The sequence below is a fragment of the Rhinolophus ferrumequinum genome, chromosome 23 (genome assembly GCF_004115265.2).
Source record: "Rhinolophus ferrumequinum isolate MPI-CBG mRhiFer1 chromosome 23, mRhiFer1_v1.p, whole genome shotgun sequence".
Lineage (NCBI taxonomy): Eukaryota > Metazoa > Chordata > Mammalia > Chiroptera > Rhinolophidae > Rhinolophus > Rhinolophus ferrumequinum.
This window is the reverse complement of record NC_046306.1, coordinates 12,242,482-12,263,727: the sequence shown is the minus strand read 5'-3', so window position 1 is coordinate 12,263,727 and position 21,246 is coordinate 12,242,482. Positions and strand designations below refer to the sequence as shown.

The 21,246-nt window shown below is 53.0% G+C and overlaps 2 protein-coding genes across 2 annotated transcripts; one reads left to right on the top strand and one right to left on the bottom strand.

Moving 5' to 3' along the window:
• Positions 1-30: 30 nt before the first annotated feature.
• Positions 31-6,417, top strand: CTSA (cathepsin A). Its single transcript, XM_033095312.1, has 15 exons — positions 31-180; positions 383-564; positions 745-856; positions 1,254-1,304; positions 1,396-1,482; positions 1,723-1,878; positions 2,208-2,299; positions 2,649-2,733; positions 3,320-3,411; positions 3,489-3,567; positions 3,652-3,791; positions 4,483-4,558; positions 5,352-5,441; positions 5,614-5,718; positions 5,974-6,417. The coding sequence occupies exons 1-15, from the start codon at positions 127-129 to the stop codon at positions 6,055-6,057; spliced, it is 1,485 nt and encodes a 494-aa protein (XP_032951203.1). The 5' UTR covers positions 31-126; the 3' UTR covers positions 6,058-6,417.
• PLTP (phospholipid transfer protein) lies at positions 6,347-15,791 on the bottom strand. The gene is made up of 16 exons (XM_033095311.1): positions 15,641-15,791; positions 14,940-15,166; positions 14,751-14,850; positions 13,884-14,012; positions 13,438-13,593; positions 12,398-12,461; positions 12,249-12,312; positions 11,408-11,499; positions 10,266-10,442; positions 10,121-10,177; positions 8,750-8,914; positions 8,585-8,652; positions 7,426-7,468; positions 7,261-7,324; positions 7,102-7,178; positions 6,347-6,675 (listed from the first exon to the last, which is right to left on the bottom strand). Exons 2-16 carry the CDS (start codon positions 15,037-15,039, stop codon positions 6,538-6,540), a joined length of 1,494 nt encoding a protein of 497 aa, XP_032951202.1. The 5' UTR covers positions 15,040-15,166; positions 15,641-15,791; the 3' UTR covers positions 6,347-6,537.
• Positions 15,792-21,246: the final 5,455 nt, after the last annotated feature.

The window sequence follows — 21,246 nt, the reverse complement described above, 5'->3', positions numbered from 1 at the left end:
CGTTGTCCCTCACCCGGCGCCGACAGCTGCAGCCACCGCCCCCTCCATCCCCCGGGTGCGCAGACCCGAGAGCGGCGGGAGGAAGTCTGTCACGTGACGTGGGAGTACACGTGACTCGGCCTACACATGACTTCCAGTCGCCAGGCACTTCCTGGGAAGCAAGGACGCGGGGAAGCAGAGGTGAGGGGACTCCGGAGGCTGGAAGGGATCCCGGAGCCCCTGACGGCGCGAGGGGCGAGCGGAAGAGGCTCGGCCGTGGGAGTTGAGGCCCGGGCCGAGGCTTTCCTCGGCGATGCGTCGCCAGCTCCTCCGCAGGGACAGCTGCGTGCAGTCGCGGAGCAGCCAGGAACCAGTAAACAGCCGGCACCCGCTTTGTCCGCAGATGGTCCGAGCAGCTCTGTCGCCGCGGTTCTGTCTGCTGCTGCTGCTCTTCTGGGGGCCTCGAGGCGAGGCAGCCCCCGACCAGGACGAAATCCAGTGTCTGCCCGGGCTGGCCAAACAGCCGTCTTTCCGCCAATACTCTGGCTACCTCAAAGGCTCTGGCTCGAAGCACCTCCACTACTGGTCCGCGTCCCTCTCTCCCTCCCTCCCTCCCATGGCGGGTGGGAAGGGACACTGCGATGCCCACCAGGGGAGAGGACTGGGGGGTGGGGCGTCCTGAAGCCCCCTGAGGGAGCCTGGGAGCAGGGAGGGCTGGAAGGGGCGCCTCCACCTGCGCCCACCCGGGCCTCACTCCCCTCCCAGGTTTGTGGAGTCCCAGAAGGATCCCAAGACCAGCCCTGTGGTGCTTTGGCTCAACGGAGGGCCGGGCTGCAGCTCCCTAGATGGCTTCCTCACCGAGCACGGGCCCTTCCTGGTGAGTGGAAAGCAGCTCTCCATAACCCAGGAAAGGGAGAGGGAGGGGACATTTCCCAAAGGAAAAGGCCAGGGAAGAGGGAGAGAAGGCCTTTGTGATTCTTTTTATTTTTTATTTTTTTAAAGTAGTGAAAAGCAATTTATTAAAAGAAAAAGTACACTTCAAAGAAATAGAAGCGGGCCCAAGCGGAAAGTGGCTCAAGGGCCATTATTAGAAGAGAAAGTGCACTCCAAAGAGTTTGGAGCGGGCCTGAGCAAAGGCAAGGCTCAAGAGCCCCTTTGTGATTTCTAAAGAAAAAAAGTGTCCTTTTCCTGAGCCTCAGTTTCTGTATCTGTGCCAGTGGCTTGACCGGGTGGCCAGTTCCCACCACCCAGTCGGCTATCTCTTTCCTCCTCAGATCCAGCCAGATGGTGTCACCCTGGAGTACAACCCCTATTCTTGGAACCTGGTATAGCCGGTGCTGTGGGTCCTGCGGGTATGACTGGGCACTTAGATGGGGTGGGGAGCCCTCTTCAGCTTGTTTCCTCCTCCCCCCCCAGATTGCCAACATGTTGTACCTGGAGTCCCCAGCTGGGGTGGGCTTCTCCTACTCCAATGACAAGTCTTATGCAACCAATGACACCGAGGTGAGTCCAGTGCCTGCCCACGTGCCCCAGCCCCCCTGGTTCTTTAAAGGTGGCATGATACAGGAAAAGAGCATGGCCTTGGAGTCCATTTTTGGCTCTGTCACATGCTATACGATGTGGTCTTGTCACTACAAGTCACTTCCTCTTGCACAAATAGGGTGGGTTGGTGTCATTATCTCTGAAATTCTTCCCGGCTCAGATACCAAAGCTTCCTGATTCCCCCCACCCTGCCATCTCCAGGTCGCCCAGAGTAATTATGAGGCCCTTCAAGATTTCTTCCGCCTCTTCCCGGAATACAAGGACAATGAACTTTTCCTGACAGGAGAGAGCTATGCCGGCATTTACATCCCCACCCTGGCTGTCTTGGTCATGCAGGATCCCAGCATGAACCTTCAGGTGCATGACAGCTGCAGGGGGGCGGGGAGGCAACTTGTAGCCATAGCCTCCTGATTATTGAGGTCAAACAGGTCAACTCGTCCAGCCCAGTCTTCTTCATGACATCCTTGCCTCAAGAGGCACTCTCTGCTTACTTGCCTCCTGTGACAGGAGACTCACCTGTCAGGCTGCCAGCTATGTTCTGTGTGTTGAGTGGCCTCCCCCACCCACCCATCCCCACAAACCACCCTGGGTGTCAGCTGCCAAATTGCTGGAGGTCTGGATGTAGGTCAAGGGAGGCTCCCCCACTTCATCCTACCGATGAGCTGAACACACTGGCTGTTTCACAGGGGTTGGCTGTGGGCAATGGACTCTCCTCCTATGAGCAGAATGACAACTCCCTCGTCTATTTCGCCTACTACCATGGCCTTCTGGGGAACAGGTATGGGACGGAGGAAGTCGGGCAATCTTCAGGGTGGGAGAGGTTACAAAATCTCATGTCTGTCCTCCAGTCACATAATATCCCTGGTTTATGAGTAGAAGGTGAGGTTTGAGGTTGCTAGAAGGGTTTGGTGCTAAAAGGCCAAAGGCTGGAGATCAGAGTTTAAAGGGACCAAGGAGAGCTGGCAGGATGGCCCCAGGGCAGCTAGGTCGGAGACCTACATACCACATTCTGTGATTTCCTCTGTCCCCTCGGGTTAGGTTGTGATGGGAGGTTGGAGGCAGAAGGTGGGCCTCTCACCTTACCTGCTCACCACAGGCCTAAACACTTTCATTTTCATCTCCTTCAGGCTCTGGTCTTCCCTCCAGACCCACTGCTGCTCTCAAAACAAGTGTAACTTCTACGACAACAAAGACCCAGAATGCGTGACGAGTGTGAGGTTCTGCCCCTACCCTGTGTCACCCCTGATACTTCCAATCCTGAGAGGACAGGGCCACATCCCCTCGCTGGGGACTCCCTGTCCCCCACCCCTCATTGCTGTCCTATCCTGCATCCTTCAGCAATTGGGTGTTCTCTGGGACATGTGACTATGGATGTGTTCCCACCACCACTTCCTGTGACTTGCTGGGCAAATCCTGTAACCCCTGTGTGGGGAGAGGCATTCTCACTTATCCAACATCTGCCAGTGCCAGGACTGCTGAAGTGTCAGTGTAGATTACTTAATCTTCCAGATTCCCCCTCAAGGGTGATTGTATATTATCCACATTGTCCAGATGAGGAAACTGAGGCCCAGAGTGTTGAAGTCACTTGCCTGAAGTCACAGAGCTAGGAAGTAGAAGCACTAGGATTTGGTCCCAGGTCTAGCAGATTCCTTCCATTGAGACTCAGTTTCTTACCTTCACGGGGGGTGAAGGGTAATGAGAAGGTGAAGTAGGAAAGCACTAAATCTTGGGACAAGTTGGTGAGGTCATGAGGTGGCCGGGGTTTTGTAAAGCATGGTGGCTCGGTGTGTCACTGCAGGTCCAGGAAGTGTCGCGCATCGTGGGCAACTCTGGGCTCAACATCTACAACCTGTACGCCCCATGTGCTGGGGGGGTACCCGGCCATGTAAGGTAAGCCCGCCCAGGTGCCCGCTGGGCCAGCCCCAGGTGGAAGCTCAGGCACCCACCGCCCCCCACTTCCCTTGCAGGTATGAGAAGGATACTGTCATGGTCCAGGATTTGGGCAACATCTTCACTCGCCTGCCAGTCAAGTGGATGAGGCATCAGGTGCAGAGGCCTGGACCTCCTCCCGGCGGGGTGGGAGGGGCAGGGCAGGGAAGCGAAGACCCTGACGCTCCATCTGCCCCCCAGGCACTGCTGCGTTCTGGGGTTAGGGTACAGCTGGACCCCCCCTGCACCAACACCACAGCCCCGTCCGCCTACCTCAACAACCCTTTCGTGAGGAAGGCCCTCCACATCCCCGAACAGCTGCCCCGCTGGGACATGTGCAAGTGAGGTTCTGTGGCCACCGTGGCCTGGGGGGTGGCGGGCTGTTGGGGCTCAGGGGCATCAGAAAGATCCCCAGGGATCCTTTGGCTAGAGTTTCTCAAAGGGTGTACTGCGAGCTCTCAGGGCATGACAGTGAATTGTTGCACAGGATGGTTAACTCCTAACTTGGTTGATACTCAGCCAGTTCATTCTTAAATGGCCACATTGGTGGTCAAAATATCAATTACTTCCATGGTGTTTACTAAATAAACATGCTCCCAACCCCCCCACCACCACCCCTACTCCAAAAGCATCCCCACCTGCTCAGATGTCCTGTGACCCCTGCAATAAAAGGTGATGCCTGATACAGCAGGGGCCACTCAGGTCCCTTCTGGATTGGTCAATGCCCGCGCCCAGCTGTTGTTTATGCTGTGGTTCTCACACTTGCAGCCCCGATACTCTTAAGTGCCAGTTACATCCTGTTCATTGAAACAAAGTGTCCCTGTGTATTTCTCAATGGGGTGGGTTGAATACCTCTGAATTCCAGCCCCGCCATCCAAGTAAGTCCTAGAGAGGTGGCACGCCCGAGGAAGGGACTGAATCCCAGCTGTCTGCCTCCTAGGCTGGAGCTTGGGGGTAGGAGGGGGGTCTGATCTGTTGACTCTTTTTCTCCCCGACCTGGTCTTCCCGGGGCCTGCCCACGTGTTCCCGCAGCTTCCTGGTGAATATACAATACCGCCGTCTCTACCAAAGCATGTACTCTCCGTACCTTAAGCTGCTCGCCACACAGGTGAGTAGGGGCAGCACAGCTGTGTCCACCAGCAGCTCCAGGGCCCTGAAGGTGTAGGGCAAGGCAGGGAAACGGGAAACTAAAACTCCAAGATGCGAGGTCACTTGCCTGAGGTCCTGTAGTTGGCAGGGTCAGCATTTGGAAGTGGCTGCTCCGCTGTAGGAGGCTGAGGGGTCTGCATCAGCCAAGGAGCCTTTAGGGTGAGAAGAGCTGGTCAGATCGTGTTACAAATGGGCCAATGGGGCGGCCAGCTGGCTCAGTTTGATAGAGTGCGGTGCTCTAACACCAGGGTTGCCGGTTCAATTCCTGCATGGGCCACTGTGAGCTGTGCCCTTCGCAACTAGGTTGAAACAACTGCTTGACTTGGAGCTTAAAATAAACAAAAGTGGAAAAAAATTTAAAAAATGGGCAAATGGAAGTCCAGGGTAGGAGAGAGCTTTGTCCAAGGTCACCTAGGAGACACTGGCAGAGCCAGGTTAGGATCAGGTCTATACAGCTCTGGGGTCAGATTGCCTGGGTGCAAGTTCCTTTACTAAGCATGTGGCCCTGGGCAGGTTTCTCACATATCTTGAGACTTGGTTTCCCCATCTGTAAAATGGGATTAATAATGGTATGTACCTTCATAGGTAAAGCATTTTGTAGAGCACTGTAGGAAGCAATCAGAAAACACACGCATTTCCTGGTCCATGCTGTTTAGCTGGACCGCTTGAATTCCCTGAGGGGTAGGACTTGAACCTGGTGAGGGCAGGAACCTTTATTCCAGATCCTCCTCTTCTCCCCTGCCCTATTCCAGAAATACCGGATCCTGCTCTACAACGGAGATGTGGACATGGCCTGCAATTTCATGGGGGATGAGTGGTTTGTGGATTCTCTCAATCAGAAGGTAAAGCAGGGATGCTGGCCTCAGGGGTGAGGTGGTTGCAGGGGTAGGACGAGTGTGCCTGGCAGACAGGGCACAGCTGGAGGCATTCCGGCCCCTGAGGTCTTGAGGCTTGGCAGCTGTGAGCAGGAATGATGGGTGGCTCTGAGCCGCTAAGTCTTTCCTGGTGGGGCAGATGGAGGTGCAGCGCCGACCCTGGTTAGTTGACTACGGGGACAGTGGGGAACAGATTGCTGGCTTCGTGAAGGAGTTCTCCCACATCGCCTTTCTCACCATCAAGGTAAGTCCTGGGCCTGGGAGGGCTCGCTAGGGCTAGAGGGGAACCACCTGTCCTTTACTTCCCATTTCCTTTTATGCTGGTTACCATCTGGCCCCTGTAAGGGCAGGTTTCCTGGGGGAGACTGGAAGAATGGAAGGCTTGGGGCAGGGGCAGGGGGGAGGAAGGGCACAGGCTTGGGGAATCCAGTGGGATGAAGGAAGTGCCCAGGGGCGGGGGCTCTACGGGGAGGCAATCTCACAAAGCTTTGCTCCTCAGGGCGCTGGACACATGGTCCCCACCGACATGCCCCAGGCTGCCCTCACCATGTTCTCCCGCTTTCTGAATAAGCAGCCATACTAAGGACCCCGGGGGCCAGCCCCCACTGCCTGATCCAGCCCCTCCGAGCTTCTCCTACTAGAAGGGAGGTCCTCCTTGATGCAAAATGTCCCTGTGGGGCTGGTCCCTGCCTCCAGGACCGCTCCCCACCCTTTTCCCCCTCCAGCAGGCCCCTGTGCCTCACATAGACAGCCTTGGGGGAAGTTAGCACTTTATTCCTGACAGCGGTGGGGCCCGGCCCCCTCCCTGCTTGAAGAATGCCCTTAATGCACTGATGCCACCCCAGGAACACAATAGAGCTCAGGACAGCCCACTGGGAGGTTGGACGGACTGTAATTGCTGGATTGACTGTGATTATGGAATTAAATTGGGTACAGCTTAAAACCCCGTCTTCTCTGTGGCACTGGGGATTAGAAAGGACAATATATAGGCTGTGACAGAGTGAGGGAGGGGATGAGACAGTGGAGTCCTGAATGCAGCTGTCAGGGGGTAGGGGTTGACTGCTCAGACAGCTGCCGCTGCCGTGGAGGGTGGTGGGGTACTGGATGCCGCAGGGTCTGTGGGAACGGCAGGCCGGTTCTTCTCAATCACCTCTCGAAGCCCTTTGGCAAAGTGGAGGTCCGCCCCGATGGTGATGAAGCCCTGTGCAGGGGGGCAGAGAAGGGAGTCTATTTATTCCCCCACTGAGGACAGAGTTTAGAGATAGAGAGACCTTGGCCTTGCATTTTCAATCTAGTGGGAGAGCCAACAGCACTGGTTCATACAACTCCCAGGGAAGGATGCTGAAACAGAGGCTGCAGGAGCACAGCCTGTGGGGGTCAAGGAGGGCTTCCTCAAGGAGGTGACCTCTTAGCTACGACCTGAAAGATGAGTAGGATTGGGGGTGGAATCAGGGAACGGTCCCACGGTTAAGGGCACAGCCCGTGCAAAGGGCTAGAGGAGCCTGATGTAAAGTTAAAATGGGAGGAGGCAATGGATAAGGGAGGAGCTGGGTCAGATGGTGGAGGGCTCTGTGGGCCTGCAGACGGAGGGGAGGCTCTGCCCTCCTTCCCCATGATGTCCACTCACCGCATGGTTCGTCACCACCTCGTGCACAAAGTCTATCCCCTCAGGGAGTGGGATCTGCACCCCACGCCGGGTCCGCTCTGTAAGTGGAAACAGCTGGCTGAGTCTGGGCCCACCCAGCTCCCCTCACCTCCCCCCTCCCTCCTCACACCCCCACCCTACCATTGAGCAAGGGCATCACCCCAATCTGCAGCATGGTCTTCAGAGGGGCCTGCAGCGGGATCAGCTGGGGGGAAGGGGTGGAGTCAGGGCAGTGATGAGGGGGTGGGTTTGCCTTAGCTGCTCACCCGGACCCCAGCCTCGGCCCACCCACCGTTCCCAACTCACTGCCAGGGACTCCAGCGTAGACTGGTTCGAGTAGATTCGGAACCTGTGGGAGAGAAAGAAGCACCCAGTGAGCATGAGTCCAGAAAGCTCCCCCCGCTTGTCGTCCAGGCCTAGCCACCAGAGGCTGAGTTTCAGTCTTAGATGTCACACCTATCCACCTTTCCAGGGGGTTCTGGTCTCCAGGTATGCATCCTGGGGTGAGCCATTTCTCCCTCTTTAGGTCTCCTTTTTTGCTACTTAATTTATTGATCACGTCCTACATCCTAGACTTCTGCTGATAGCTTTCCATGTGTTATTTTTATTTAACAAAACGTACAATGCTTACTCCCTGCCAGACACTAAACATGTTTAAAATATGAAAATGTTTTCCAGTGCCACCTGATTTGATCCTGATAACAACCCCAGAAGTGGGCACTATTACAATCTGTACTTTATAGATGAGGCCTGGGAAAAGTTAAGGAATTTGCCTAAGGTCACACAGCTGGGAAACGGCAGAACCTGCCTTGCCTCCAGAATCGAGGCTCTTAACCACTGCCCTGCATTCACATTCGTTTAACTCCTTTCTCAGAACAGCGCTGCCCAACAGAATTTTCTGTAAAATGTTCTGTATCTGTACTCTCCACGCCGTAGCCACAAGCTACATGTGGCTACAGAAATGTGGTTAATACAACTGAGGAGCTACTTAATTATAATTCATTGAAACATAAATAGCCATCTGTGGCTAGTGTCTACCACATTGGACATCACAGCCCTGGAAAGTAGATGCTACTTTTGTCTATGTTTAACGCACGAAGACAATGAAGCTTAGAAAGATAAAATGACTTGTCTTAAGATCACAAGCTGAGTTGTGTTGAGGTTTCTGCGCAAACCCATGTTCTTGGGCTCTGTTGTGTGACTGGGCATGTCACTTAACCTTACTGGGCCAGTTTGGGGATAATACCGGCTCTGCCCGCCTCTGGGTTGTGAGTGCAGAGAAGTCACACTTTAATAAAGCCCTTTTTATGCATTAACAAAGAAAGACCGCAGCTCTCCAGTGGCTGGTAGCTATGACTGAATTTTAGCCCCCCCCCCAGTTCTTGTGGGCAGCTGTGATTATCCTGAAGACACTGAGGTGTGGAGAGGTTAAGGGCTTGCCCAAGATGTTCAGACATCTGCCTACTTGCGCAGGTCCAGCTGTATGCGCAGTGCCTTCCCCCGGAGCGTCATCTTGGCGCTGAGTCGGGCGTCCTGCGAGAATGTGGGGAGGGGCAGTGTGTTATTGACCAGGCAGGTCCCCAGCCCACTTCTCCCCAACCCTTGGCCGGCCTCATTCTGGTGCCCGCACCATGACCATGGTGGACAGCTGGACCTCGGGCTGGTTGGGTGGGGCCAGGGCGATGATGACACTGGCAGTGACGGAGACGGTGGTGCCCGACGGCTTGATGGTACAGCGAGGTGGTGCCGTGACCCGCAGCTCCAACTTCAGCGGGGAGTCAATCACTGCTGGGCTCTGCAGACGGAGCAAGGATGGAGGGTCAAGTCCCAGATTTGTTCTCTGGGGAGCCCCCGGGGAGGAGGGGGTGGCTCAGGCTCTGCCCTCTGGGAGCCCAGAGTGACAAATAAGAAAACAGCTGTGGCTTCACAAACCCTCCAGAACTGTGTCCGGTCTCTGTGCCTTTGTTCACACAAAGGGACATCCTGTTATAAGAATGTCTCCTTCCCTCTCTTTCTGCTTTCCTAATTCTCAGTATGTCAGGATCCAGCTCCAATCCCGACTCCTCGGGGACAGTCTGCATTGCATATCCCAGCCCCCTGCCATAGCTCCTGTCTCTCAGCTGCTGTGCTAGTTCTTCCAGATGCAATGTACGAATCCTGTGAAATTCCCACACACTGACCAAGTGCTTACTCTTCACCAAACACTTCATTTAACTCTCACCATAACCATGTGAGGCAGGTATTGTTATTCTTTTTGAGATGGGGAAATTGAGGCACAGAGAGGTTTAGTAACTTGGCCAAGATTATGTAGTTATTCAGTTGCAGAACTGGGATTCAAACCCAGGCAGTCTGGCATGGAGTCCATGCTGTTAACAAAGCTTGACCGTACGTTTGATGATGATAATGCTGGCAATAATAATGGCAGCTGGTGTTTACTGAGCACGTACTCTGTTCCAGGTCCTGTTCCTTTGCTTTACGTGTCTTAGTTCATTTAATATTCATGACAACCCTGTGAGGTTGTACAGTATGGCCAGTACCTACGGGCATCCAATGCCAGTGTGACCTGGAATCACAGATTCAAATCCAGGTTCACATCCTAGCTCCATCATTTACAAAACGGAACTGAGAACACTGAAATAGTTCTTTTAAAATTTTAAACTCCCACCCCTCTCCGCATTAAACTAGGGAAAATAAGGGGAAAAAAATGTATATATATATGTATATATATTGTTTTAAAGTTCCTCCACTTGCAGAGCTTGGGTGCTCAGCCCATTGTCATCATGGCTTCGAGAAGGACAGCACAGGAAGTAGCGAGGCCCCTTCACAGATGTGGCCACAAGCTCGGCTAGGAGAGGGGACTTGGCCAGAAGCCAGAGGCCAGGCCTTCCGTCTACTCCGTGGCTACCACTGGGGCCCCCCCCCACCCCGCACACTTCACAGGTCCCCTGCAGGTCATGTGCCCACCCTTCCTGGCCACGTCCCTACCTCCCATAAGACTCACCAGGACAATGCTCCCAAAGTAGGAGGCCCTCAGCAGCATGTCCAGATCACGGGGCACCTGGACGGGAGGTGGGGGTGAGGCAGGGTCATCAGGAGCTACATCACTGGCCCCCTCTTGCCCACCCTACAAACTGGCCCTGGCATACCTTATCCCCCACCAGCAACAGCTGCAGGGCCCCTGCCTGGAAGTAACTCTCCAGGGCAGTGTCGAAGAAGAACTCAGAGAAGGCCACGTACACCATCCGCTCCTCCTCCAGCAGCTGGGGCTCCACTGCCTGGTTGAGCAGGCTCCAGTTCCCCTGGTCCAGAGGAAAGAAGGACCCCTGGGGTACGGGGATTAGGTTCAGGGCCAAGGCCGACTGGCCCAGCACCCAGATGTCTCCAGGCCCTGCGCTAGGCATTGTGGGGGATGGTGGGGAGTCAGACCCAGTGGCTGCCCTTGAGGGACCCACAAGCACATTTCTTAGAAGGCATCAAAAGGAGTGCTGTGAAGCAGCAAAGCCATCAGACCAGAGAAGGAAGGCTTAGGAAGGGGTTCAAAGTAGAGGTGGCATTTGAGAGGAACTTGAAAGCTAGGTGGCAGTAAAGATAGTAGCTACTGCTTACATATACATGGTAGAAATTCTGTGCTCTTTACACAGACCAACTCCTTTAATCTTAGGAGGTTTGTTTTCTTACTGTGTTATTTCCATTTACATATTAGGAAACAGACACAGAAAAGTTAAGCCACTTGCTTATGGTCACATAGCTAGTAAGTGGCAGAGCCAGGATCTGAATTTCAGGCATTCTAGCTCCAGAGTCAGCTCTGAAACTGCTACCCTCCACGAGAGGAGCATAGGTGCTGTGTGGCCTTGGGCAAGTGGTGTCACCTCTCTGAGCAAGTCTCCACATCTCTAAAATGGGTATCACGTTAGTACCTGACACCTAGGTTGTGAGAGGATGGAATGAGGTTATGTGCACAGAGCTCTATGTCCAACTCCTTCAGGGAGACAGGGAAAGGCAGTGCATGAGCAAAGGCCCTGAGGTAGGAAGCTAGGGGCGTATTTCGGAAAGTAGCTGCAGAGGAACAGGATGAAGTTAGAAAGGTGGGGCCAAACAAGAGTAACAAGCCTCAAATGCCAGACCCAGGAGGTAGGCCTAGTTCTGCAGGCAACGAGGCCACAGCTTTCCGAGCAATGGAGTGGTCTCCTGAGAGCTGTGCTTTTGGAAGACAAAACCAGTGATTCCGGGGAAAAGGAGGGAGTCTAGTTAGGTCAGAGGTGACACACACACCAGCTGGGCAGCTCACCCGGAAGTCCATGTCCAGATGGCTGGCAGAGACGGCAGGATCCTTTAGGAGGGAGTAGTCAATGCCAACGTAATTGTCCACAGAACTGCGTACTGCCGGGAGAGGCTCAAGTCACTTGAAGCTGTATGAGTCTGGGCAAGGTGCTTACGCTCTCTGGGCCTCAGTTTCTCATCCATAAAATGGTTGTTATGAGGATCAAATTAGTTTTATGTGGAAAACACTTAGTGCCTGATGTGGAGTAAGTGCTCAACAATGTTAGCTGTCATTACTACTACTACTGCTGGGGTTTCATCAGCTCACTGAACAAGATGGCAAAAGAACTTCCCTTCCTTCGTTAGTTTTCCCTGCCCATGCCCTGTGGGGCGGGGGGGGGGGGTGCGTGATGATCTCTGCCCCACAGCAAACAGAGGTCACAGCTTAGGAAAAAGGAATTCATGATAATTAAGTACCTATTCAGTGCCAAGTGGTGAACACAAATAGGACCCCAGCGATCAGCAAACACATATCGAGGACCTTGACAACCAGCCCCTCAGTCCTCACAGGAACCCCGGAGGTTGTCAAGGGACCTTGACAACCAGCCCCTCAGTTAGTCCTCACAGGAACCCCAGGAGGAACGCCAGCCAAGCAAGAAACCCAAGTCCCAGAGAGAAGTGAATACTTGCCTTGGGTCACACAGCAAATGGGTGGCAGAGGCCACATTTGAACCCAGAGCCCTTCCACAGCAGGGCATGAAAGGGGCCTCCTCTGAGGCGCTGCCTGACAGCTGTGTCTCCAGCCTCCTCACCCCCAGTCCAGCCCCAGGGCCTGGCCCAGAGCTCCCCACCCTGCAGCGCCAACTCACCAGGCACGGTGTCCAGGAGGGAGTTGAGCAGCACCATCCCTGCGTGGAAGAGCACGGGGCAGATCTGGGAGGTGGGGGCCAGAGTCAGGGCCTTTGAAAGACACGGCAGGCCCACTCCCACTGTCCCCCAGACCTGCCACTGCCCATACCTGCTGGTTGAGGAGGAAGCGCATCCCCGAGGTGATGAACGTGGAGAGGATTTCATACACCCTCCTGTGATGAGAGGATAGCTGGGTGAGCCCATACCCTGCCCTCATCCCAATCCAGGTCCAGGAGAGATCACAGTGACCAGAGAGAGGGAGGCAGTGGAGATGGATACCTCGATTTTGACCACAATTACCAGCTCTTTAATAGAGGTTTTCCATGATGTGGGCCAAATCCCCTCTCGCTTTATTCTCAAGATTTCCTCTCCTATCCCAGCCCCCAGCGAGCCAAATGAATCTTCTCACCATTCCTCAAACCCGCTCTGGGCATCGCCACCTCCATGTGCCCACCCGTCCACCCTCAGTGTCCCCGTCCTATACTTCCGTCTGGCTCAGATGCTTCCTCTTTCAGGCAGTCTCCCCCGACTGCCCTCTGAACACCCAGGATATTTTCTTAGTCCCTCTCTCAGGACCTCAATGTCAAATGTTTTGTCCCTCCAACTAGGCTCTGAGTTCCTGTCTGAATCCTCAAGGAACTGGCACACACTTGGTTGAATAAGTAAAAAATTGAGTGTACCAAAATGAGATGATAAATCTACCCTTCTCTTTCCCACCCTCTTCCAGAGCAAGTACAAAGTCCCCTTCTGAGCCCAAAACCTAGACCTATTGTAATTATTTTTGTTATTAGTAAGTGCTACCAATTATTGAGAACCCAGTTCAGGCCCAACTGCACACTTCTCTAGTTACTCTTATCTAAGTGGCTAGCCATATATGCCAGGTACTGTTCTAAATATTTTACATATGTTAACACAAATAAGCCTTACAACATCTTATAAAATAGGGTCTATTATCATCCCCATGTGACCAATGAGGAAATTAAGGCACAGAGCTTCAGGGACTTGCCCAAGATCACACAGCCATGAAATGGTGGCCCTGAGATTTGGACCCAGATGGTCTGACTCCCAAGCCTGTGCACTTTGCATTGCACTAGGCAGATGAGCTGTGGGGCTCAAAGTGGGTGCACCGGGGATGGGGGTGGGGCTTACCTGAAGGTTCCCCCAAAGGCTGCGTGCATTCTGGAGACAGAGGCCTGGCAGGAGACATTGGACACTTTCATCCGGCCTGTGGAATCTCGAGAGAGGTGCAGAGCGATGCGGATGGATACACCCTCAGCGGAGGCGTTGATATAGCCCCCATCATAGCTGCCAAAGAGGGTTAGGGTTAATGTTCACCCCAGCTTGGAGTTTAACTGAATCTCCATGGACCGTCTCCTCACCCCCATACATTGTGATACTTCTTAATAAGGCTTCACTTCTACAGTTTACTAGGCATTCGACCAACCCCTAACAACCCTCATGAAGTGGGTATGATCGTTCCTATTGTATATATGAAGACACTGAGACTCAGAAAGGCTAAGGGAGTGCCCACAGCCCCAAGCACCCCCAGCCCTCCCGAGCCACCCGCTACACCCCTGAGAGTGCCAGGTCCTCACAAGAACCAGTAGAGAAGCTGTCTCTGGAAACGTATCCCCAAAGAGGCATTGGTGATTTGTAGTACCAGCTCCTGCTTTGGCTGGAAATGGAGCTCAGAGGATGTCAGCTGCAGCTCTGTGACCTTCACCCTGCAGGAAGCCGCAGGGTCAGATTCAGGACGAAGAGGGGACCCCACCCAACCACAGGAAATTCAGTCCCTCGTCTTCCAGTCCAGGAAGGTGGGGTGGATGGAATGAATTCTTCCATTGCTCCTCAAGTGCCCACCTTGGACTTGGGTGGCTCCACTTGGACTAGGGTGGCTTGGAGATGAGCTTCTACTGACCCAGGTGTTAAAAGTGAGCTTCACCTCTTCTCTTAGAAGTCTTGTTCCTTGCACTCCCTTCACCCTCACACCCTGGGGTTACAAGACCTGGTCTTTTAACCTTAACCGAGCCCTTTGATTTTGTCTCCATTACCTAAGCTGCGCCCCACCGGTCCCCTCCGTCCTAAACCACAGGCTTTTATCTGTTCCCAGGGCCGCTCCCATTAGCTCCACCCGAGTGCCATAGACCCCACTCTCATCCATTGGTAAATTTCTTCAATCCGCCTCTCTCGTGCTCTTTGGCCACGCCTCAATTCCACGGCTTCTGCTTCTTTTCTTGGTCCCGCCTATATTTCCTAGGCCACGCCCATTTGTTTGGTCCTGCCTCGGTTGGTAAACTTGGCCTTCATCTTCTCGGCCCCATCCCGTTTCTTAAGTCCGGCCCCATTGATTTGGCCACGCCCCCATTTCACTCGGCCATCCAGTCTCCGGAAACAGTCTCCCTTCAGTATTTCCTAAGCCCCGCCCCCACCGTCGAAACCCCGCCCCGGGGCCCCCTACTTACTCAGAGATGTTGTAGAAGAACTGGCCCTCTCTACCCCGCAGGTCCGGAATAGTGATGGTCTCCAACTCTTGCTCCAGAAAGCGCAGCCCCTCCTGCTTCACTGAAGCAGCAGCGAGACCCTCAGCTCCTGCGCCCACTGCTGGGCTGACCTCACCCTCACCCGCACACCTGCCCGCACCCGCGCCTTACCCAGCTCCAGCGCCTTGGAGGTGATGCGGATCTTGCAGCCGGGGATCTCGGCGAAAGCGCCTGCCAGCAGCGCTAGGAAGAGGGCCCCGAAGAGGGCCATGGCGAGCGGGCTTGGGGGTGGGGTGGGGTCGCGGCAGCCACCCGGCCGCTAAAACCCACTCCTCCGATGTCCGACCAGGAGAGGGCACTGGCCTGGATCGTTACCCTCAAGATAGCTCTTCGGGGAACTTGGAACCAATAATATTGCCTCCATTAGACAGAAGCAGAAGCTGAGGGTCAGGGAGGCGATGAAACTTGCGGTCTAGCTCCCAGAGGATGTGCGGCACAAGGAAAGGGAAGGGGACACCCTCGGTTTCCTCGTGCTACCGCTGCTTGAGGAATTTGGACCTCCCGGGGACCTGCCCTTGCTACCCCACCAACCTCTTCTTTCCTTTAGCGGAGGGCAGGCGCGGCTTGCACGTTACCATGGTAACAGCTGCAAATGCATTCCTGGGGGTTGGCTTGCTGTCTCCCAGTCCCCCAGCCCGGGGAGGAGAGGGGTCTCCCGGCTCCCCTGGGTCCTAAATCCTTGCTATAGGGATTCTGTCTGGTGTCCCCCATTTCAACGCCCTCCTTGATGAGCTGTCCTCCCCACCCCGGGTTCAGTAGACCACGCGCCTCGGCAAAGGTCGGGGGGTGAATGGGGACGCGCCCCAACTCACTGCGGTGGAGGTGGGAAGTGGGGTGGGGAGGTCGGCGCGGTCACGTGGGGCGGCGGGCAGAGCTGGAGATCCCGGCGGCAGGGTCTGGCGGGCAGCGCGGTTCCAGCCGCCTTTATAAAGCCGGGCCTTTCTGACCCCCCTCTTCCCGCTCTCTCCTCCCTCGAGGGTTGGGAGGGGATGGGGCGGGACGCTGGCAGCCGGGATGGTGGAGACGGCTGTACAGAGCCCCGTGACTTGCCCGGCCGCTGTCAAGACAAGTGGGGGACCCGAGCCGGGCAGGAGGGAGGGAAATGCAGGAGTCCCGCTATCCCTGCCCCAACAATCCCTGCTTCGCTGGGACCTTGATTCCAATTCCAATTACCCATCTGTTCCTGCATGATTCTGGGCAAGTCACTTCACTGAGTCTCTGAGTCTCAGTTTCTTCATCCAGAAAAATGCGTGATAAGAGATACTATCTCTTAGGTCTTTATTGTAGCCCAGGGCAAACCACAAAGACACATTTTCTTCCTTCTACCCACAATTATCTCAAGACCTCTCCTTGCCAGGCTTAATAGGGGACCCCCAACTGTCTGTGTCACTACAGGGACCTAAAAGGCCCTGAAACCTCTCCCACTGAAGTCCAAGTGCTGCCAGCCCAGGAAGATGCCACACAGGCTGCTGGAATCACCCTAGGAGGTTTGGTGTTTCCCCAGGGACTGTGGATTTCTTATGAATCTTTGGAGCTAGGTTCTCTACACAGTACCCCCCTACCAACTACTGCCTACAGCATTCCCAGCTCTTAGGACGGGACAGAGTAGGTGCTTGCTACCTTTTGTTGTCAAACAGGAGAGGAAAGGAAAAGCAATAATGATTCATGTCCATTGAACACATAGTACTGAGCAAAAGCACTCATGACCAACTTGTTCTGATGTGCCCACAATTTTCCCAGCTTTGAAACTGAATGTCACTCTTTCCTGGAAGCCCAGCAGTCCCAGGCAAACAAACCGTTGGTCATCCTACCACCTCTAGATGAACTAATTTAACCTTCTTAACCTCTGAGATTGGTACGATTGTGAACCCTCCTCAGCAAGCAACTAGAGGTAAAGACCACCCTGTGGCCACATTTAGGGAAACTCATATGTTCATGGAAAGGTGCGAGGTGGGTGGTTATAGCCCAGTGGCTATGTGCCTAGACTCTAGTGTCTAATGGACCAGGGTTCAAATCCTAGGCTGTCAATTCTTAGGTCCAATTCTTGGAACCCTTACTTAAGCAGCTCTGAACCTCAATTTCCTCATCCTAAAATGGAAACAAAACTCATTTCAAGAATAAACTAAATGGGCATAGTACATATGCTGGGTGTGGTACATGGCACACCATTAGCACCAAATAAATGCTAGCTATTATGATTAGGGGCACAAACCACAAGCAAACAAGGCAGAAAGGGTGTAAGAGGGAAATAGAGAAAGTGCTAAGGATATCCTGAGGAGGAAGTACCGAAATGCGCCTCTGAATTCCAGTAACCCTTACTCTTCTGGAGCCTGGCACAAGTAGGAAACCTGGCGGATGTTAGTTTTCTTTCCTTTCATTAACTGAAATGCAAGCTCTGTCTTTGTGTTATTGTTATCTCCTATAACAATAGGAGATATTTACTGTCCTCACAACAGCCCCAGGGAGCTTTAAATGTAGCTATGTAACCTTGGACTAGTGGTTGCACCTCTCCGGGCTTCTATTTCCTCATCTGGATTGCTTGTGAGGATTAAATGAGTTATCGCATTTGAAGGGCTTAATAAGCACCTGGCATTTCGTAAGGGCTCAAAAAATGTTAGCTACACTCATCAGCATCATTAGACCTCATCCATCCAGTGGCTTTCCGTTACACTTGGAATAAACTGCCTCCCTGGCCTGATTTCCTGGCATGCGATAGGGCCTACCCTGTCTCATCCATTCTCACCCTTTTTCATTCTGCTTCAGCCATACTGGCATTTTGTTTCCTTGAACACGCAAATTCAATTCTTGCTCAGGGGCTTTGCACTTGCTGTTCCCTCTGCTTGGAATGCTTTTCCACTCGATCTCCTTTTGGTTTCAGTTTAAATGGCACTTCTTTAGAGAGGCCTTCCCTGCCTACCTAGCAGTTAACTCTCAATCACATCAGCCTGGTTCATTTTCTGTATAGATCTTATTACAATTTAATGTTGGCTTATTTAGTTACTGGTTAATGGAGACATGGTCTGCCTCCGTGAGGGCTGGGATCTGGTTCACCATTTATTCCCAGTGCCGAGAACTGTACCTGGAACAGAGTAGGTACTGAATATTTGCTGTGTGACTGAATTGGTTTGTAGCCCTCAAACGTCCCTGGGAGCAGGTGACACCTACACCAGCCTGGGATTCTTTTATCAGCTCCTGTACCTTCAGCCTCAATCCAGTTGACTCTAAATCCAGCCCTGACCTGGGCTAGGGGATGACAAGGTACAATCACTGGTCTCGATTCCAGGGACTTATCCACTGAGCCTGCCTCTCTCCCTTACATCGGTTTCCCTTTTCTTCCAAATCTTGTGACCCCCAACCCGCAAACTTCAGAGTGACGTTGGCAGATATGCAGCCTGGGAGGGGCTTTGGCAGTTTCTCTGAGTCCTCATACTTGACTTGTGGAATGGAGAAATCAGAATCCCCAAATTGCTTGCCACATTCACTCCTGACTTTGAAGAGAGAAGAGTGACTTCCCAGCCCTCAGACAGGAATGAAAAGCTTTCCTAGTCTCTTTTGTGCAGCTGGCACGGATATTGCAAAAAAAAAAAAACAAAACAAAAAAAAAAACAGTATAGCAAAGCAGTTCAGTGCTTTGCAATCCAAAAGACCTGGTTCAAATCCTGCTTCTGCCATTTTCTAGAGCAGAGGTCAGCAAACTGTTCCTGTAAAGGGCCAGATAGTAGAGGTTTTAGGTTTTGCAGGCCCTCCGGTCTTGGTCACAGCTGTTCAACTCTACCATCGTATCATGAAACAGGCTGCTGGCTGGATTCGGCCCATGTGTTGTAGTTTGCCACCCCCTGTCTAGAGTAAATTAAAAAGTATATCTCGGGCCGGCCTGGTGGCTCAGGCGGTTAGAGCTCCATGCTCCTAACTCTGAAGACTGCCAGTTTGATTCCCACATGGGCCAGTGGGCTCTCAACCACAAGGTTGCCAGTTCAACTTCTTGAGACCCGCAAGGGATGGTGGGCTCTGTCCCCTGCAACAAGATTGAACACGGCACCTTGAGCTGAGCTGCTGCTGAGCTCTCGGATGGCTCAGTTGGTTGGAGTGCATCCTCTCAACCACAAGGTTGCTGGTTCGACTCCCGCAAGGGATGGTGGGCTGCGCCCCCTGCAACTAGCAACTGCAACTGGACCAGGAGCTGAGCTGCGCCCTCCACAACTAAGACTGAAAGGACAACAACTTGAAGCTGAACGGCACCCTCCACAACTAAGATTGAAAGGACAACAACTTGACTTGGAAAAAAGGCCTGGAAGTACACACTGTTCCCCAATAAAGTCCTGTTCCCCTTCCCCAATAAAATCTTAAACAAAAAAAAAAAATACCAGACAGCAAAAAAAAAAAAAAAAAAAGTATATCGCTTTATGAGCCTCAAGTTCCACATCTGTAAATGGAGATGATCTAGTGCCCGCCTACCTCTCTGGGTGGCAGTGAGATTGTAATGTAGTCAAGTATATAAAATGCCAACTCTAGTACTTGGCTAGTACTCGGCCAAGGTGTACTCTCACAGGGTGTTGACTGCCTTTCTGTGGTTTCTGAAGCTTGGAGAGCTGGTCTTTTGGTTTCTCCTTTTCTTTCATATTTCCTCCTTGCAGACCAGTTCCTTTTTGTCTCCAAGAAGCCAGCTACCTGGTTCCCGAAGGCCGTTCCAGGAAGGCCCTTCCAGGTTCGAAACTCAAGAATTCTAATGCTTCTCACAGGGTGTTGCTTCCCCAGCTGTGGGTCCATTGCACAGCAAAGGGCCCAATAAACATCTCTGGTTATTAGTATTCACTAGTTTTTTAACAACAAAAAGTGCTTTACAAATATTGACTCACTTAAATCTCATAACATCCTACAGGAATCATCGTCCCATTTTAGACAGGAATCATCCCATTTCACATGTGAGAAAACGGACCCAGAGAGGTTAAGTAATTAGCTCAAGTCAGTCTGGCTCCAGAGCCCATGCTCTGACCCACTGTCTCCTATTGTCTTTCTTTTTTAATGATCTCATTTAATCCTCATAGGGGTCCCTTGAGAAAGCTATCATGGCCCCGGCTTTGCAAACTGGGAAACTGAGGTACAGCAGGAGGAAGTGACTAGTCCAGGGAAGTAAACACAGGCTCCATGGGATACCAAGTTGGATTTCTGCCCAAGAAGTCAACGTGCATAGCCTAGCTCCACCCCGCTCTCCCTCTCTCCAGCTGTGTTTTCTTTGGATCTCTGCATGGCTTGGAGAAGCTGCGTCAGCCCACGTCCCCTCCTGACCATTTCCCCACCCCCAATGCCCACCCAAGCTACCCCTCAGAAAATGATCCCCACCCTCTCACTGCCTGAGCCGATGAGCACTGCAACGTATGTGCTTGTGTTGGTCAATATGGGTGAGCCTGGGAACGTGATAGGGGAGCCATCAGCATGAGGGGAGGGGCATCTGAGGGGGGACAGATGTCGGAACAGGAGACACTGATCACGTCTCCCCAGTCAGATGGAATGACCACCTGTTTGCAGAAAGCAGCTGGACAGAACTGGCCCCATAGGGGCCAGACATTTACCAAATGGAGAGAAGGAAACTAAAGAGCCAGTGCTGTCTGAGTTCCGCCAGGGCAGAGCTGTTGACTGCCTTTCTGTGGTTTCTAAAGCTTGGAGACCTGGTCTTTTGGTTTCTCCTTTTCTTTCATATTTCCTCCTTGCAGACCAGTTCCTTTTTGTCTCCAAGAAGCCAGCCACCTGGTTCCCGAAGGCCCTTCCAGGAAGGCCCTTCCAGGTTCGAAACTCAAGAATTCTAATGCTTCTCACAGGGTGTTGCTTCCCCAGCTGTGGGTCCATCGCACCCCTGTCCCTGGTAAATCTCCTGCTCAGCTCGGATGTTGACCTCCACCAGCTCACTCTTCTCTGCGATTTCTATCTCTTTTGTTTCCTTCCCACTCCACCCTCCTTTCCAGTTTCTGTGCCTCTTGCAGCCTGCTAGCCGATTCTGACTCATGGGGTCTCTTTCTTGATGGTCCTCAGCCTCCTGTCCTTGTTTTTATGACTCTCTCAGCTTCCCATTATTTTGAGGCAGGCATGGAAGATCTGCAGCAATGCTATCTGGATGTTTGGAGTTCATAAACCGCTAATAAAATTTCAAAGTAACGGAAGGGAGAGGGCAACAAGAGGCGGTGACTTTTCCTTTTGATAATAAGGATGGGCCACCATCTTCAGCCTAAGCTTGTCTCTTTTTTTGGAGGGCCTTCCTAAAGGTTGCAAGTAGCACCCAACACATTCCAGCCTCTTGAATGTTTTCCAGATGCCCTAACATCACAGTGTCTGGGGAGGCTGGCATAAACAGGCTTTGATCTGACAAAGATTGCCAACCCCCAAGACAGGAACCGGGAAACAGTCCCTCCGCTCTTCACCCAGC

Coding starts and splice junctions, on each gene's coding strand:
- PLTP (XM_033095311.1), bottom strand. CDS start 15,039: ATGGCCCTCTTCGGGGCCCTCTTCCTAGCGCTGCTGGCAGGCGCTTTC. Junction 12,313..12,397: donor GCTTCCTCCTCAACCAGCAG/GTATGGGCAGTG, acceptor CCCACCTCCCAG/ATCTGCCCCGTGCTCTTCCA. Junction 7,179..7,260: donor GGTGATGCCCTTGCTCAATG/GTAGGGTGGGGG, acceptor TTCCACTTACAG/AGCGGACCCGGCGTGGGGTG.
- CTSA (XM_033095312.1), top strand. CDS start 127: ATGACTTCCAGTCGCCAGGCACTTCCTGGGAAGCAAGGACGCGGGGAA. Junction 2,300..2,648: donor CATGGCCTTCTGGGGAACAG/GTATGGGACGGA, acceptor CATCTCCTTCAG/GCTCTGGTCTTCCCTCCAGA. Junction 3,568..3,651: donor TCAAGTGGATGAGGCATCAG/GTGCAGAGGCCT, acceptor TCTGCCCCCCAG/GCACTGCTGCGTTCTGGGGT.